Source organism: Corapipo altera, unplaced genomic scaffold (genome assembly GCF_003945725.1).
Source record: "Corapipo altera isolate COAL_440 unplaced genomic scaffold, ASM394572v1 51, whole genome shotgun sequence".
Lineage (NCBI taxonomy): Eukaryota > Metazoa > Chordata > Aves > Passeriformes > Pipridae > Corapipo > Corapipo altera.
The window spans coordinates 8,280,992-8,299,601 of record NW_020884892.1 but is presented as its reverse complement, the minus strand read 5'-3'; the positions used below and the strand labels follow the sequence as shown (position 1 = coordinate 8,299,601).

At 41.3% G+C, this 18,610-nt stretch overlaps 2 protein-coding genes across 2 annotated transcripts in view; one reads left to right on the top strand and one right to left on the bottom strand.

The window, feature by feature from the left end:
• Positions 1–14,636, bottom strand: part of ATAD2 (ATPase family, AAA domain containing 2) — a 30,463-nt gene extending 15,827 nt beyond the window's left edge. Inside the window, exons 1-15 of the mRNA XM_027645620.1 lie at positions 14,242–14,636; positions 10,869–11,008; positions 10,324–10,373; positions 8,796–8,949; positions 7,664–7,760; positions 6,862–6,910; positions 6,414–6,524; positions 5,850–5,931; positions 5,029–5,121; positions 4,005–4,113; positions 3,672–3,787; positions 2,750–2,924; positions 2,040–2,128; positions 1,630–1,789; positions 126–216 (exon numbers count right to left, since the gene is read on the bottom strand). Of these exons, the coding sequence (XP_027501421.1) occupies positions 126–216; positions 1,630–1,789; positions 2,040–2,128; positions 2,750–2,924; positions 3,672–3,787; positions 4,005–4,113; positions 5,029–5,121; positions 5,850–5,931; positions 6,414–6,524; positions 6,862–6,910; positions 7,664–7,760; positions 8,796–8,949; positions 10,324–10,373; positions 10,869–11,008; positions 14,242–14,439 (1,714 nt within the window). The 5' untranslated portion in view covers positions 14,440–14,636. The remainder of the gene's footprint in view (positions 1–125; positions 217–1,629; positions 1,790–2,039; positions 2,129–2,749; positions 2,925–3,671; positions 3,788–4,004; positions 4,114–5,028; positions 5,122–5,849; positions 5,932–6,413; positions 6,525–6,861; positions 6,911–7,663; positions 7,761–8,795; positions 8,950–10,323; positions 10,374–10,868; positions 11,009–14,241) is intronic.
• A 161-nt stretch (positions 14,637–14,797) lies between these two features.
• Positions 14,798–18,610, top strand: part of WDYHV1 (WDYHV motif containing 1) — a 12,792-nt gene continuing 8,979 nt past the window's right edge. The window contains exons 1-4 of the mRNA XM_027645621.1: positions 14,798–14,901; positions 15,090–15,189; positions 15,875–15,925; positions 17,922–18,070. Coding sequence (XP_027501422.1) covers positions 14,828–14,901; positions 15,090–15,189; positions 15,875–15,925; positions 17,922–18,070 — 374 coding nt within the window. The 5' untranslated portion in view covers positions 14,798–14,827. The remainder of the gene's footprint in view (positions 14,902–15,089; positions 15,190–15,874; positions 15,926–17,921; positions 18,071–18,610) is intronic.

Here is an 18,610-nt window from a genome sequence, read left to right as displayed (position 1 = left end):
GCATGCCAGCTGCCCCACTGCCTCACTCTGCAGCAAGGCACAGGAGCTCGAGCACCGCCTGGGACAAGCTCCGGTTCCCTACGACTCAAGTCGTGTGCAGTAACCCACGCTATTTTCAAACTTACCAACACATTTCTCAGCCAGTTCTTCAAGAAACTTGTCCAATGGCTTCAGGGTCCAGTCTCGTGTGTGAATTTTGAAAATCTCTTTTCTTGCCTGAAAACAAAACAGTTGAATTTTAGTTTGCCCTAAGTTTTCTCTTAAAACAACCACAACACAAAACCCCCAAACCCCTCACACTAATACAAATACTTTTCTTATCTGCTAAACTTTAAAATACTTAAGGTCAGTTAATATGCTCTCTTTTTCAACAAGGAAATTTCATTATTCTCATCCTGTTACATTAAATCCTTGCTAGGGGCTGCAGCGAAATAAAAGGCATTTACATCTTCCATAAAAAAAATGAGTTTTCACAAGTGTGAGACCTAATAATCCTGAGGAAAAAATTGTAGTAAAAACCCCCAAACTTATCTGGAAACAGATTTTTCAAAGAAAATTCTCCCAAATTCAGCAAAATTTTACAGTGACAGTCTCATTAGTTCATCAAATTTGCTCTTCTGCCAGCTCATCCAAGGAAAACAGTCCTAGCACTCCATTTCCAATTGCTACAGTTACTACCAAGAAGAACAATAATTATGACTCAAATGATTGTCACTCATCCAGATAATGTCAAACGTTGCCTATCCCCATCTCTGACCTTAGTAAGACTTTCACTGAATTATTTAAGTATTTTCTAGTACACAGACCAATTATGGCAGATTTCTAGAATTCTTTCACAGTAGGAATTGTGTATTAGATCTATTTTATGGCACCTTCTCTCCTGCTCCTGAGAGCAGATAAAAACTGGAGACAAATGTTTGTGCTAAATGCACTGTTTAGTGCACTTTTACTAGCCTTCAGTCCAATATGGCTTTTATCCTCTTTCCAAAAAGTGCTAAGGAAAAGAAATATCAGCTGTAGCCAGAAAGAAAACAGAGTATTCCAGTTTTGCCCAGTGCCTCCCTCCAATATTTTTTGGTTGCTAAATACCTATTTTTTTAATTGCTTAGCTATTGCCATTGAACTAGAAGCTTCTCAAGCCCTTCCCCTGTGCAGTGACTTCACATTTTTGTTTAAGTCCCTTTTACTAAGTACCAGTAGAAATGTCACATCCCAACATACTTCATTTGCTCCAGCACCAGCCTTGATCAAAGTTTTTGTTACCAAAAAGGAATTTTTGCCTGTACAGCATTTCTTTCACTTTCACAAAGCTATAGCAGTACTTTATAACTAATTTGCACATTCATTCTTAAACATTTCAGTGACTAGCAGTACGCCATAGTCTTTGCTGGTCACAGAGAAACCAAAACTAGAGCACTAACTGCCTGTTGCAATTATCTTACTGATACATATTCAGTACCAGCTCTGCCCTCCACGGTACAACACAGTCTCTCCAGACAGCCCTTGTTTGTCCAAGTTGTACAACACTGACAGAGACTTTCGCTGTGCCACAATGCTGCCCTGTTACAGGGGCTGGTTTTTAAGAGGGACTCTGCCCCACTGGCATTAAGGTGGAGTTGAAGTTCTGACCTCTTTGTTTGGCAAGCTGAAGAGGAACTCTCGATCAAAGCGTCCTGGTCGTCGTAAAGCAGGATCTATAGAATCCAGTCTGTTGGTGGCTCCAATTACCACAACTTCTCCTCTGCTCTCTAAGCCATCCATAAGTGCCAGAAGTGTCGATACAACAGAGCTAACAGAAAAATACAATTTTCATTCAGCAGTTTAGTAAATCATCTTGAGTTCCACATAGATAAGGTAACATAGACCTTGTGTGCTGCTATCAAGCTTAGCAAATGGTTTTTAAAAATAATCTGAAATTCGGTAGTACTGAATTACTAGTTTTCAGGATAAATGAATGTGCCACATAAAGTTAAATAGGTTGTGGTTGTCTTTTCACAAAGATCAAGCAACCTTCTACATAGACACAAAACATGTCCTACCTATGAACTTGGTCTTGTTTGCTGGACCGTACAGGAGCAAGGCCATCGATCTCATCAAAGAAAATAATTGAAGGTCGCATCTGGTAGGCCTACAATGGAAGCATAGGAATACTGACACTAGGAAAGCTATTTGAAGGAGAAATGCAGGAACAACATTATGGTTGTAAAGTCACTGGAACTAGATTTTTCAGAGCAGCATCAGGGATCTCTACTAATTGAGCTAATGTGGTAAAGTGGCAGCAGTAAAAGAAGTCAGCAGCCTATGGCAGCTCACTGAGACTGGGCAACAGGAAATAAATCACACCAGCAGCTTTTACAGCTATTTGGTAACTACCAATAGTGCTGGGACTTAATTACATGTTCTGGAAGCAACCTGTTTTACCAATTTAAATGATCATGCTTTCAGCCTGCCTCTGTTTCCCTCTGATCGAAAGCCACCATCTCTTGTATCTTGAAGCCTTTTTTGGGGTTTTTTTGAAAGGTAAGGAGTGGCAGGTGTGTGTTGCTTCGCAAGGTTTTCTTGATTGCTTTACTAATCTTTCACAATACATCTCAAAACTTCAAGCCCCTAAAAATCCCACTGACAAAGGAAACACTAACAATCCCATTTCAGTGGAAGGAGCTGACAAAACATGAAAAAGAAGGAGTTCTTCTTGACCACTGAAAATTAGTTACAGCTCAGAGAGAACATAAGGCACTTTCAATCTTACCTGATCAAATAACAAACGAAGCTGTCGTTCAGATTCCCCAACCCATTTACTCAGGCAGTCAGCACCTTTTCTCATAAAAAAGGCTACTCTCCTGTCACCTTGGCTGCATTCATTTGCAAGTGCACGAGCAACCAGCGTCTTTCCAGTCCCTGGTGGACCATAGAATAAACAACCTCTGGAATTTAAAAAAAAAGTAAAAAAAAAAATTGATGTAAGAAAAAAACATCATAGAAAAGTACCTGTTACAACCTCCATCCCTAAAACATAGAACTATTCTTGCCTAAATAAAATTTTCTTTCAATTGTTTGTAATATTTTTAAAGTTACTGAAAGGAAAGGATTCAAAGTCCTATTTCAATATACCACGACTGAGTTTTGCTGACCAAGAAAATATAAAGCTAACAATTAAATCTCTATAATTTCATTTTGTAACACAGAACTAATTTAGCTCTGTAAGAAGCAGTCAGATTCTTATTTTAGCTCAAGCACAATAAACACTGCAAAGTTCTAGTTGCAAGTTCAATCAGTTGTAAAACTGATACTGGAACTCTTGAAAAAAAACAGAGTTGGGGGAGAGACAACTGGACTTCCACAAAACAAACTGCAGTTCACTACCAATAGATAATTCCTTCCTGCTTACAAACTGATCAAGTCCACTTGCACATAGAATTCAAAAGAAAAACACTCCAACTCCCCCTTTTAAAGGCAATACACTTTTAAAGCATAGTCTTGCCACACAGTAAATCTCTGAACCTACATGTACACTGGATTCTATCCATTTTTTAAAAATTACTTTACTACTGCTAAAAAAACCACCATCAACACTGCTTAAGATTTTGAAGAATAGAAACATAATAATAACTCAGTTGACTATTTTCCTGAAAACTTATAATACAGTTACAGTTTTAAACAGCATCTGTTACCTTGGAGGTTGAATTTTGAACCTCTCAAAGACTTCTGGATAAAGCAATGGAAAAACGACCATCTCTTTTAAAGCTGAAATGTGGTCAGAAAGACCACCCACACCATCAAATCGTACCTAAAGATGAAATCAGCAGAACACATTTTATATGTTAAAGAAAGCTGCAACCTCTGTAAGGTTCCACTGGGAATCAGATATCAGCACAAAGGAAATGTTTGTGCAAATTTTCAAATCTCTTGAAAGAAAACTGTAAGCCAGGGTGGGTGTAGACAGCCCATTACTGAAAGCTTTCATAAATACTGAAAACATCTCACAATGAAGTAAAAATACTTACTGAACAATCTATTTTCACTGGATCAACATCAGCCAGACTTGTTCCAATTTTCATGCGATCCTTATGAGCTCCCTTTAAATCACCTTTTCGAAAGTTGCCAGGAAGAGACCTGATTTGAATTTAAGAGAAAGCTGCTTTCTAAGTTATGATGCAGATTTTTGATTTTCTGATGATAGTAAGTGAATGCAGACAGTCTTATAAATGAGCATAAACTTCCTGAATAGTTAAATATTTGTCTGATCTGTTTTACATTTAATGGCCATGAGTAAATAAAGAAAAATGGTCACTCCAGACATTAAACTCAGTTAATTATTTTAATAGCTCTTAGCACTTACAAATATCCATGCCAATCAACAAAACACATATAGGAGTACAAGCTTAGAACAAGTTACTCTGTTATGTGTAGACCATGGACTGACACTGATTTGTGTAATGGGAGAAACCACCTCCCCCAAGCACACTATTACCCTTCAAATTCTTTTAGCTTCTACACTTTATTAGTTACAGCCCAAGGCAATACTTGTTTCAGTGGGGATTAACATTATAAAGGCTGCCTGGCACTGCTGGTCCTTCCCAAGGCCTATAGAATGTGTGTGCCAGAAGACACACATCTGAAAGATGTCAGGCTGAAAACTCATTTGTTAAGAGTGTTACTAAAATAGTTATTCTAGAGCATTTGTTAAGTAACGAAACCTCCATCATTTTCTCTATTTATAGCATTCTCTGTTATGTTGGTTTTCTTTCTGAATCAAGTACTGTAAAGAACAGGAGCAGTAGAATTTTACACTAGGAACTTACACCAAAGTGTTCCTACATCCATTTCCACCTAGAAATCAAACTGCTTATCAAAATCAATTGTGTAAAAGCAGTTGCAGAGAGTCTAGTTGCAGTTGGCAGCACCAACAGACAGGACTGCCAGAAATTACAAAGCATGCGAGATGAAGATGGCAACACTTCACAGTTAGGCAGATATGAAGTCCTCCCAAGTAGACTCCTCCCTCCCCTATTCTCCAATTTCATTAACCTTCTTAAATTTCTGTTCTTCCGCTGCCTCTCAAAATCCTCTTCATCATCAGACGAGGAAGAGGAATCACTGCTGGGGACTGTGTGTCTCCGTCTGCAAACAAAGATGTGAAAAAAATCAAAATACAGAGTAAGTAATATCAAAATTTAAAGTGAGATCTATTAAGTTTCCAGATCATTGTCCTCCTTATGAATCTGATTTCAAAGTACATTATGTGATTTTCCTCGTGACAGCAAAATTTGATTTTCTTAGCAAAGAAATTTCTTAACCAAGTTACTCCTTTTGTCCATTTACTCCCTCTCACACAGGTTATAGAGTTGCACTTAACATTATGTATCCACCCTGTGAAACATCAACCTTTTTAACTTATTCCAAAGAGAAACTAGAATCTGTATTCAGGTGATTAAAAAAAAAAGAAATCATCACATCATTAAAACAGGCTCCCTCTCTAATAAAATTGTCTTTGGTTTTTAAACAAATAATTTGTATCCTTCAAGATTAAATAGTCTATGATTTTTAGAGGGAGATTCTGGCTTCAATTCCAGAACAAACAAATTTCACTTACACAATCTCAGCCACAACCCTCATCATCACCTTTTAAGTGACCAGAAAAGACTGCATTTTCAAATAAAATCTAATGGTTAATAAAAAGGATGAGCTCCTCTCAATATTTGTTTTCTTTATACCCTCAGACTACCACAGCCATAACCATACTGTTAATCTCTAATTACCACCAGTCCAAAAACCCTTGAAAGCTTTATTCAGTCATGTGACTGACAGCACTATTGAGAAAGAAGAGCTACCACTAACCATACACACACCTTAAGTTAGTTCCTTTGCATGAATCTCTCTGTCTGACAGGTGAAGCCCGGTCCGAAAAATACATCTTACGTTGTCCTGGTTCTATTGAAAGACAAGAATTTAGAATAATGTTACAAACAAGTTTAAGAGAAAGCAGCATAGTGAAAGAGGCAGAGAAGGGGATGTGTATCACCCATCTCTAAGTTCAGGAGAAGTTTCAAGGGTGAAGGGATGGGGATTTTTTTTTTTTTAATCAATGCACAATAAAAGTAAAAAAACACACAACTGATATTAAGGAGAACTGAAAACCCACAAGAGTAAGATCATCAAGTTTATTCAATACTATTCTTTCAAGGATACACAGATAATATTTTTACTGAAAAACAGTAATAAAGATGCCAAATGGCAAAGAAATAGGATGTGCAGAGGATACATGCATTTAATAAAATTCACTTGCAGGTAAGGAAAGACATTTAAGTAGCGCTGAGTGTGTGCATGTGCGTTTTCCTTCTAAAAAAACCCCACAACACTCCCACTTCCATGCAAGACCTTAGTTCTTAAGAGAAGCTGTGCCTATAACCTACTTTGCAATGGTGCTTGATAGCGCTCAACAGTTTTCCTCTGCCGAAAGGAGTAACGCTTCCGAGTGTCTCCACCATCATCTTCTTTTGCTTCACTTTCTTCTGATGAACCAACTGGACGTCAACGAAACATGACACTGTAAGTACTGTTGCAAGTGGTATTAAATTCAAAGTGCACTGTGCAACATATATTCCCATGTGTCCACAACCTTTTATCTTGTGTTTTGGAAAAACACTGACTTTTTTTTTTTTCCTCTGAATACCTGTTCAGAGCTCACAACAGTACAGTCCTAGAGTCTGTGACCATGGCTTGTAATGTCAATAGCAGCACAAATTTTTTTAATAGATGAAAATTACCCAGTAGTTTGTCCAAACTCAATTGTTTAAGACAAGACTTTTGGCTAGAGCATACTCAGGAAAAATTTAAAACAGAACTAGCCTACAATGCTACCTTGATTATCAGCTATTTCTTCATCAGTCCTTTCCATATCGAGGCTTTCCTAATTAAAAGAAACAAAGACCAGTCACAAATATGCAGAAAACCTTGGAGCATATTTGGTGCCTGTACAGTATCATTATCAAGGCACTCCATATACACAGAAGATTTAATTATTGTATGGCAGGAGAGAAGTGGAACATCATTCTGGCATCCAGGATTAATAACAAGGATTTCTGCTCTAAAATAGGAATTCAGATCCAAACAAAAACTTCTGAAAGCAGACTATGAAGATGTTTAAAAAACAAAGTGACTGCCATTCAAAAGAACATTGGACTAACTTAATTTAATAAAGTAAAATTAAGACAGAGGAAATATGATGGCTATCTTTTTAACAGCAGTTCCTCTCAGGATAGAAGACTAGTTGAGCTCACAGGCAAGACTGGCACAACAACACACAGGTAAAGCAGGTATCAGTGAATTCACGTTTTAGTAAGATTCAAAGTGAAAATCCAAGCCCTGAAACAGCTGTTTGTAAACAGTGTCCATCCAAAAATCATAAGACAATTCAGAAAGTGTAGCATAAGACATCTGTTGCAATCTTTCACTGCTATTTCTTGTCTTCTGAAGAAGTTATTTCTTCCATCCTTACAGCATAGTTGTGGCATGACCGTAACAGTAAGATGTTAAATGTTATTTTAGACAACACTATGCTTTGGATGAAGGTTTTTTCTGCTAAAGTAAAACTACAACTAAATAATTTCCCTATGTGAAATACCCTACTTATACAAAACCAGCAAAATAAATCAGTATGTACTTCTTCTGTATCGTGGAACACCTCCAGGTCTCCCATGCTTCGCCGTTTACGCATCTTCTCCATGTCATCCATTTTTTGCAAGACTGCTTCTGCAGTACTGAGATACAAAGTTGTCATATAAGAGCAAAAATAGGCAAGTACAAAAAAAACCATTTAAAACAGCACACATAATCATCATGACATTTAAAATAGTATGCACAAAGCAAGAGTCATTGACACTTAGACAAGTTTTTCAACAATACTTAAAAATTAGGTCAAATGTTTACTTTTTTAAAGAGTTAAGGACAAATGTTTGAGGATTTGCAAACATACACTGCTTGGGTTTATTTTCCCCTCTTGCTGAACACAGAAAAAAACCCCCAACTGTTTCAGTAGGAAAAAAAGGAATTCTGCAGATGTAAGATCACAGATATTATGGCAGGTTTTCATAGCATTTAAGTTGCTCTGCATGATAATGTTAAGTCACTTTTGGTTCACAGCCTTCTTCAGACAACAGGTTGCATACTCATCTCTAAACTGCAATTTAAGTTTTGCATTGATTTTCCATAACTGTATATGCAAGAGAAAACACCCTACTGCTGTTACACTTCACAGACCTTTCAAGGAAAACAATGTCAGTTTGGGCTTCACAGAGAGAATTACACCACAGTCAGATAGGCAGAAACACCAGGATTGCTTCACTTTGCCTGTATCCAAACTTCCTTAGCATCTTAAGCTAAATCTGCTGTAAGTCACAACAGAAGCTGATTGTTTTGGTTCACAGGAAAACACATAAACCCACCCAACCAATATGTACCAGACCAAGTTGCTCAAAGCCCCATACAATCTGGCCTTGAACACTTGCAGGGATGGGGTATCCATAACTTCTCTGGGCAACCTGTTCCAATGCCTCACCCTGTAAACAATTTCTTTCTAAAATCTAATCACTAGGATGTAACATATACATAGTGGTATGCAGGGAAGTCTCAGCCTAACCACTGAATGCATTTAGCTCTTGCTGCCGGGAACAACAATACCTTTTTCTCTTTTTAAAAGAAGGAAGCCCCTACCTAGTATTTTGCCACAGGACAAGGAGTTGCTAATATAGGCTCATTGTAGTAGCTTTGCAAGATGATGAGAAAAAACTACTTACTTTGTTACAAGTTTGTCAAACAACACAGACTGATTTGTAGAGGTGTAACGGCTTTGCTGGAGTCTGCAGCTCCGGCGGACCTCCAAATCCCCATTTTCTTCGTGGACGTGTTCTGCAGCTTTTGCATCAGCTCTGGTCTTCAGTGTTCTGGTCACTAAAATGCAATAATACATAAAACTTTCTAGGAAGGAAAATATGTCAGTCCCTTTATTTTATTGTTGCTCTAGCAAAATGTAAACCCCCCTGCCTTTAATTGATTTTTGCCTTTAAGTACTGAATTAAAAGTTACTGTTGTGATCACAGCATTCAACTTAAAGTACTTATGCTTAAACTAGCTCTTTAAAAGTGTGATTTGCATAACAGCTTTTTCATAGACTGGGAAGGTAATATGATGAGAACAAACACCTAGCTTTTTTCCATGCAGAAGGCAAATTTATTCCAGTTACTTCTCTCTGGAAAAGTGAAACCAACAAATACCTACCTCTAAACTGTTTTCACTCCATTTATGTAAAATTGTATCTGAGTTTTTTCTAAAAATTTCTTATGTGGAAGTCTCTAAAGAGGTATGTTTTTAGTACACTATTTAAGCATGCATCTCTTCCATTTTCTGTGTTGTGACACAAAAGGCCTAGAAGATGAGAAATGCCTCAAGATAAACTTCCAGATACAAAAGAACTCAAAATGCTTGCTTGCTTTAAAAGAGACCTGCCCAGTATTTACCAGACAGCATCCTTTGCCACAGGTTTGCTAGTTGCACTATCATTAAAACAGTTAAGAAGTCAGCGAGAGAGTAATAGATGTATCACCATGTTAGTTTAAACACAGGTGGGTTTGATCTCATCATCACCAACTACAAGACTAACTTTGAGCTCAGTAAGTAATGTTTTATATTGCACAAGTAGAACTTGAGTTACTACACACTAAGTGCATTTTGGGTCCCTTCCCATGTTCAGCCTGTAGTTGGCAGGATGCTGTCAAGACCTAAAGGATTTTTCCAGCTGCCACCAAGTGGCCTCATGGCACCAAGTCCACTTGTGTACTCAGCAGGGCAATTCAGCTCCAAGGTAAAGTGCTCAGCTTCAGGGACACCTTCCCCATGCCCGTGGGTTTGTACATCTTATGACTGAATTACTTCTAACTCACCTGTATTACAATACTGCAACTCTTTCCCACTTACAAGACCGATTTACACTTAACCTGTGTTCTACAGACTCCAGAAAACCTATGTCACAAAACAAAACTGACCTAAGGAACAGATTTCTTTAATGCCTAAGATTTCAGGAATTCACACTGCGTTCTTCCCAAGCCTGAAAGGAATTAATAACATCTCCTCCTATTTTTACCTACCTCTTTTGATAGAACTCAGTGGAAATTATTATCTTTGAGATATCTATTCTCACAGCCTCAGTTGATTTTGGCTGATGAGTTCAGAAGTTTTTGGGGCCAACTTAAATGGACAGAGTGACTAAATGCAATCCTTCTCAGAAAACAGACTAAAAAGGAATCCTAAGGAGTTATCACTACTTACCTTCTTTATAGTCTTCTTTTTTTGCGCCTGATTTCGGCTTTGCCAGCTGCCTACATTAAGAAAGAGGGCAGAGAAGAGGAGAACAGAATTGTTGTATTACAAGTATTGTATGGCAGTATTATATTGCATTGCATTGTATAGTCTCCCCTCAACACTGGGGAACTTCTCCAGGTTTATAATCTGGGGCTACACGTCATGCAAAGAAAACCCCAGGGAGGATTCAGATCCTGAGTCTGCTGTGTACCATATGCACACAGTTCTCTAAGGACAGACATTTCCTAACTTGCTTGTCTGGATGTCTCAATAGGGCAAGTAATATCTCAGTATCAAAGTGGAGGAGAAACCTCAAAGGACATTGAGATACAATGCTTTTTATACAAGCTGAAAACTTTAAGAAGAGTGATTCCAGTTCTAAGACACTGGCACTAGCATACTCATATTTCCCTGCAGATTTTTAGCTGTAGATTTACCTTGATAAGACTCACTGTGCATGCTTTCACTTTTCCTTTTCACTGTATGAGATTAAACACCCAGGAATACAATACCTCGAGAAGTGTCGGTTGACATTTTCACTTAATATTTCCATACTTTTGTCAAAGCTGGAGTCTGAACAGGGCGGCATGTTTTTTCTCATCGATCTTAAACAGTGTCCATTGAAACATTCAACATTGCCAGAGGAAAAATCCTAGGAAAAGAAGGAAGAATGTGTTTATCTGAACCACACATATTGTCTCATTTGTGCAAGCTTAGTCTGTTACACTCCTGACTCAAGAGTGATGTGACTGACTGTAGGTAAGCCTCGAACCACTTCTCCACCAAGAAGTAGCTCTCAAGAAGAAAAACCCACATCAGATTTCAAAGAAAAAAAAACCAAAATCTTTGATTTCAAATTTGGTACAGTGACCACAGTAAACAAAAGCTCACCTATAACACGCAATTTTTCCACCCCTTTAGGAAAGGTCAAAAATTATACCATAAAAGAAGGAGGGATTTGGATCCAAAAAACCCCCAAAGCAATAGAGAGTGAAGAAGCCTCTCTGCTTGCATTGGATCGGCTGATGGACTGTGTTTCTCCCCTTCCCTGAAGGAATGCCTGTAGGTGACCTTTCTGCCTCTCAACTGTTTTGGAGCAGACCCGGGAATACTCATTTAGATAGACAAATACATTGCTAATAGATCTGTCACTACTCCTTCTGTAGCAGCACATACAAACAGTCTGTAGTTGTTACATTTACCACCAGCAATTCAGAATCTGCTTTCCTGTTGCTTCAGTGAACTGCGCTATTCACGAACCCGGATCGTGTAAGTTCTTACTGAACTTGGCCAGGCTGATAGTGCCGAATTGGCTACAGTCAGAAAACAGGCCCAGCTGCACCCAGCCCCTCTGATCTCTGAGGGCCAGCTGGAATGCAAGGGGTTAGTTTTCTGCCAAATTTCTCTATCTTTAATGCAACAGAAAAATGGCTTGTCCTGGGAGAGTTTTTTTCCTGTCTCTGTTCCATTTATAATGGCATTCAGAGGGACATAAAAAGAATTGCTTCAGAGGGATGACATTTATCCACAGAAAACCAAAGGGAACTGAATATACGCTTCTTCATGGTTGTTGGTCTTGTTTGCATTGGTGTTTCTGCAAGGAAGATGATACTATTGACTTTTACTGTGTGAGGAAAGCTCTGACGACCACGGAGGGGGCTTGTTCCATTTACAACCCAAAGTTTCGTTACAAATACACCGAACTAACTTCGCACTAATATTACCAAGAGGTAATTCCATTACTTGTTGATGGAGAGGACAGAAGAGTGAGGAAGGACTATAGGAGGATTGCAAGATGTCAGGACGTTATGTAGGGAGAAAATTACATGGACCAAAGCCCAAGTAGAATTTAATCTGGTTACTGCTTTAACAGACAACACAAAACATTTTTACAAATACATCAGCAACAAAAGAAAGGCTAAGGAGAATCTCCATCCTACACTTGATGCACAGGCAAACATATGACAAAGGATGAGGAAAAGGCAGAGGTACTATGCCTCAGCCTTTAACAGCAAGACCAGCAGTCCTCAGGGTACCACAGCCCTTCCATGAAAAATTTCTTCCTGATGTCCAACTGGAACCTCCCCTGCTGTATCTGGAGGCTGTATCCTCTTGTCCTGTCACTAGTTGCCTGGGAGAAGAGGCCAACCTCCTTCAACCTCCTTTCAGGTGATAAGGTCTCCCTGGAGCCTCCTTTTCTCCAGGGTAAACAACCCCAGCCCCCTCAGGTGCTCCTTATATGACTTACTTTCTAGACCCTTCACCAGCTCCGTTGCCCTTCCCTGGACACATTCCAGCACCTCAATTGCCTTTCTTGTTGTGAAGGGCCAGATCTGGACACAGTATGTGAGGTGAGGCCTCACCAGTGCTGATTAAAGGGGGACAATCACTGCCTGCTGGCCACACCATTTACTGTACAGGCCAGGATGCCCAGATAAAAAGGGAACTCCTGGAGCACACTGCCCTCAAATACAGGTCACCAGACAAGAAGCTTGGTCAGCTTGGGGAATTACACCAGGGTTATAGACCTGGAGATACACAGTTTCCAAAGGGCAGCAGCCACTTTGGATCTCACTGGGAAACTCACTCATGAAATTTAATGAGACTGGAAACTTGGAAGAGGATGAACACAGCAGATGTTGGTTTACCTTACACTTTTTCCTGTATGCTCCTTACTGTCTATGGATGCAATGAGCTGTATAACTAAAGATAAACCACATGATGACTGCAGAAAAAAACTGCAAAAGCTGCCACCAGCAAGTCCTCACATGTCAAAGAGACAGGAAATAGGCATTAGGGCTTGAACATGCAGCCAGCACCAGCATCATGACCTCTGTAAGCTGGGGCACTTCTACATTATCTCTACAGTTAAAACCTCCAGCAGAGCACAGCATCCTATAAATGAGGTAATGACTCAATACCTCAAAGCATGGAAAAGGTCTACAAAAAGGGGAAAAAAGAAAAAAACCCCACCAAACTAATGAACAACCTTACACCCTGTTTCATAACAATGATTCTGCTTTGGTTTCAGGGATAAGTTTACATTTAGCTTCCTCATTCCTGTTCTCCACACTGAGAACACCTGCCAGCTGTGCTATCTGCTTAATGCTGCATAACCTTCCCTTCAGTGCAAAGGGCAGCTGAAGGCAGCCCCTGACAACCATTTCCAATGGAGACTGCAAAAACAAAGCAGTGATATTTAAGCAAATTCCATGACTCTTTGCAAGGGGGGAAAAAACTCCCACCATCCCAAGGATTTCTTCCTTCTTAGTTCAGTAATCTTGAAAATAATGGAAAAAAATTTAAAAAAAAAATTAAAATTAATCCATACAACTGAAACTCCTGAAAGACTGTTGCTGGAAGGAAACAGAGTCCACAAGAAGCATCACTCCAAGGCAGGGCTCCCCTCAAGAGCAGACCACTTCCAAGTTGCATCTGATCTGCTTTTATTTGTCACAGAAATGCAGGACAGCCTGCAGAGAAGAGCCTGACTTGGAAAGAGCAGAGAAGAGTTTTAGCTTTTGAAGGCTATGTTAAAAACAGCCAACTTCTGAACATCTCAAAAGGAGATGACTCAGTTATTAAAGTCGCGGCAGAGAGGCAGAGCACAGGTTTGTGTTCCCAGGGACCGGCTCTCAGGCCGCTGCCAAGGCCGGTGCCGAGCCCCTTTCAGCCGCAGGGCGGCCGGAACGGGAGCGGCCCGGCTGCTCCTCCACACGTACCCAGCCGCGGGCGCTTAGCCCAAACGCTCCTTTTTCTCCTTTTTTCCCTCCGCGGAACCCTGCTCCCCGCCGCTTTCCCAGCTCCTCCCAACACCTCCCGGCCGCCCCCCAGGCCCACAGCCCAGCGCTGCCCGGCCCTGGCTCCCCCCGCCCCGGCACTCACGGCCTCCGCGGCTCTCCTGGATCCCGCGGCCTTGGCGGACCCGGAGCGCGTCCAGACGCCGCGGCTGCTGAGCGCGGGGCCCTCCAGGGAGATGAAGTCGGAGCTGGAGTCCAGCAGATCGAAGGGGGGACGGCGGCAGCGGCTGTCGCGAGAGGTCACGCGGGCCGGGCGGGCGACGCTGCTCCGCAGGACCACCATGGTGGTGGTGGGGGGGGGGGGGGACGGACACGGGACAGGACGGACCAGACTCGGCCCGGCCCAGCAGCTGCGCTCCGCCAGAGCCCTCCCGGTGCCTCCTTCCCGCTCCGCTCTCCCTCCGGCCGGTACTCCCGGCGCGCGTGGCGGAAGGACACGCGGCGCACAGCGGCTCCTGCTCGCGCGTTTGGCGCCCAAAAACTCGTATCGCTGCGCCCGCCGAGCGCGGGGCGGGGCTCGCGCGGCGGCTCCGCCTCGTCCCGCCCCGCCTGAGGGGTCCCCGCGGCCGCCGCCGCTCCCGGGAGCGCCTGAGCCGCGATGGCGGCGGGTCCCTCAGGGGCGGCGTAGAGGCTGCCCCCGCCGGGTCCAGCGCTTCCTGCTCGCACGAGCCATGGCGCGGCCCGCGGCCGCCTACGAGGCGGCGGTGCCGGCCCGGCCCGCCTGCACCTACACCAGCTGCTACTGGTAAGGGGGACGGAGACGGGGACGGGTGCCCCTCGCACCCTGGGGAGGCGCTGGGGCGGCTGGAGCCGCCGGTGGGAGTGGCGCGGCTGCCGGCTGGTCTCACAGCTCTCAGCTGTGCTCTCAGCTCGCTTCTTTGCACCAGAAATAAAGTTGGAGGAAAAAAAAAAATTTTTTTTTTTGTTTTGCAGCGAAGAAAATGTTTGGAAGCTTTGTGACTACATCAGGAGTCAGAATCGGTACCCTTTAGAAGAGTTTTATGCTGTTTTCATATCCAATGACAGGAGGATGGTGAGTCAGTGGGATGTGATCAGTCAGCTATGGAGAGGCTCGGGCCTTCAGAGTGCAGCCCAGAGTAGGTGAGACGTGGCCCCAGCGATTTCAGCCACAGCCCAGTGTAGGTGAGTGAGCCTTTAGCCCAACCTCTAAGTGAAACACAGTCCAAACCCGTGTTATAGCTCACTTTGGCTCAGAGGTGTGCCAACCGCACCACGTGAGTTATTTTAATTATGCTCTGCATTAAGGACAGCGGGAAAGAGGCATGGTGCCCCTGTGAGCTGTGGGGTAATTCTTCCCTGTAATCTGTCGGTTTAGGAGAATGGTTATCTTTGTAGAATCACAGAGCCATTAAAACCATAAAGTTGGAGAAGACCTCTAAGATCAAGTCCAACTGTTAACCCAGCACCACTGCATTCACCATGAAACCATATCCACAAGTGCTCCCTCCACATGTCTTTTGGACACTTGGAATCACAGTGGTGATTCTACCACTTCTCTGGACAGCCTATTGTAATGGGGCCCAGAACAGTATCTCCAACTTCGTGCTCCTGAGAGAGAAACTAGAGAAAATCTGACTGCAGCACAGATGTAAAATGAGGAAGTTGATAGGTTAGCAAAGAACTAACTAATTTACCTGAAATTAATCTGTATTAATCTGAAAGATTTTATTTACTTCAGATTCACCTGTAACTTTCAGATTCCCCTCTGGAAGCAGAAGTCTGGACATGGAGATGAGCCTGTTGTCTGGGTAAGGCATTCATTTCTCTCTCAGTAATTTTGAGTGCATGCCTCTGTAGTTGATAGCTGCAGGATCAGACACAGGCATTTTGTGAGAAATTGTTCCGTCTGAACATAAAGGAACAGTTTTTTGCTGTGAGGGTGATGGAGCACTGGAGCAGGTTGCCCAGGGAGGTTGGGGAGTCTCCATCCTTGGAGATATTTCAAAGCTGTCCGGATGCAGTCCTGGGCAGCTGCCTCTAGGTGTGCCTGCTGGAGAAACAGGTTAGACCAGATGACCTCCTGAAGTCCCTTCCAACCTCCAGCATTGTATAATTTTGTATTAGTTTTTATTATTCTTTTACAAAAGATTTATAGGTAGCTTAAATCTGGCGCTCCTTTGTACCAGCCATCATAAATTAACAGCAAGACAGTCAGTAAAATCTACAGGTGACAAACCTTACTATTGGTAAGAACACAGATTAGTGAAAATTATTATCTGGGTAACAAGACTGCCAGCTTTGTAGAATTATAAGTAGATGACTGTACTTGTAAGAAGTAGATGGATGAAAATATTTATGTAGGCTTGCTAGATGACAGAAATATATAAGCAATCTATGTATTCAGGTGTCAGCAATTAAACTAACCCATAAATGGTGGCTTTGGAGTGTCATTTGATCAATTAATGTAATTCAGTAATTGCTGCTACAGAATTCCTTGGTATCATTACAGAGTCCTTTCAATTATCTGGCACAGAAAAAACTATTTCTTATGGCAATTTCTATTTCTGAAATTCTATGAAATAATCTGCAAACTTCTGAAGTTCTCTGATTTCTGAATCATTTGTTCTCTCCCAAAATGTTGGTCTCTTTGCAGCAGGTTTAGTTTAAAAAGAGATCCAAGTGTTACAGAGATGACCTAAAATGGAATAGGAGAGTCAGGAAAGGCCATGGCAGAATGTGGGTTCCTCATAAAACTTCATGGATTGAAAGGTGTTTTAGCTTTGTTTCTGTGGATTGTAGAATATGTAAAACTTGTAGGTACTTTTTCTTATACATTTTAAGAGATTATTCTAAATACTGTTGGATACAGTTGTAAATTTTGGCTTGGTGAAGTATCTTTCCCAAAGCCTTTTCATTCAAATCCCTTTGTGGTTTTAATATTGGAAGTGTCAAAAGACAGTGCTCTAAACCCTTGTTGTGAGTGGATTCAATGTAAACTTCAGTAAGCTGTTAACAGCTGCCTTCAGTTTAATTTTGGAAAACATCAGCGAACATACCTGACTTCTGACATAAGTAACTGCAGTGTCCCCAAACCTCCACCACACCTGTGTTTCTTAAAAGTTAAGGAATAAAACTGCACCTTATAACCCAAGTGTCAAGACAAAATAGTTGCCTTGAAAAAGTGTGCTATAGTACCCCTGTGTTTTTTCCCTGATTCAAGAGCTGCTACAGGAATTTGTCTTACTCCTGCAGTCCTCCTGATCTGAGCTATTTGCTGGTTTTTCAATAACATGCTGTTTTTTCAGGTGCTTCTGGCACTGAACACTCGGCACTCAAATTCACAGACCATGTTACTGCAACAGGTACAAAATCTCTTATTAGAAGAGATCACTAGAAAATTTTGATGTTAAGCTATCATCATATCTTACTGCGAGCTTTTGTTTAGGACTGGGTCTAAGACAAAAATCATTATTGCATTCATCTTCCGTGTTTTGTTATGGAACACAAAAGAGATTTGCTGTCTTAGGAGTAGTGTACTCTTTAGTTTAGCTGTCTTAAATCAAAGGAGACTGCAAAGGAATGGGGCAAATACCAAGGTGTCTGGAAAAGCAGGATGGGCAAGACAGGTGTTAGGAAATCTCTCTCCTGGTGCCAGAAATGTTACAGGCTTAATATTCAAGGACAGAAAGCAGGCTTTAAAAAATTAATCTGAACTGCTTTTAGGAAACATTTTTTTTTTTTCACTCCTTTTGCCAGTTTCTCATTAATTGCTGTTTGACTAATGGCAATTACCCTTCTTCCTAGGACTACCATGTTATTCTACTTCATGTTCCCAGCGGAGAGCAGAACTTCATTTATGATCTTGACACAGTGTTGCCGTTTCCGTGTCCTTTTGATGTGTACAGCGTGGAGGCCTTTAGGCTGGATGACAGCCTTCGTCCAGAATTTCACAGGTGATGACATAAAATATAAAGACTGTGAATGGTATTTTGTGAACTCGAAGTTCTCTTTGGGTATGTGTAGTGATAGAGGGTTTTTTGCTTACTCCAGTAAAATAAAGGCACTGTGTTATTTTTCTAAAGCTCTTTACCTTAGTCATCAAAAGCCCTTTTTCCTACTGTAGTTTCTTGTTAACTGCTTAGCACAATATTACTGATTTGTGTATTTAATGAAATTAATGCTCCTTAATGAGAGGAAAGCACTCTTGTTCTGAGTGACTAAAGCATTATCGTAGTTACGACCCGCCCCAGGAAAAAGGGGGCAGAGGGGGTAACCCAGGTTTTATCAATAATTCCTTTGGGGTGGATTAAAGCGAAACGACACTAAATAATCGGTGTTTGAAAACATACATTGACAAGATTTATTCTAACAATTCTGTATTAACAGGCATGCTAGCAGTTTGGGTGCTGTCATATAACAATGTGACACAGAGATAACCTTTGGGGAGGGAAAGAAAATGCATAGGGGAGAGAAAGGCAGGATAAGAGCAAGGG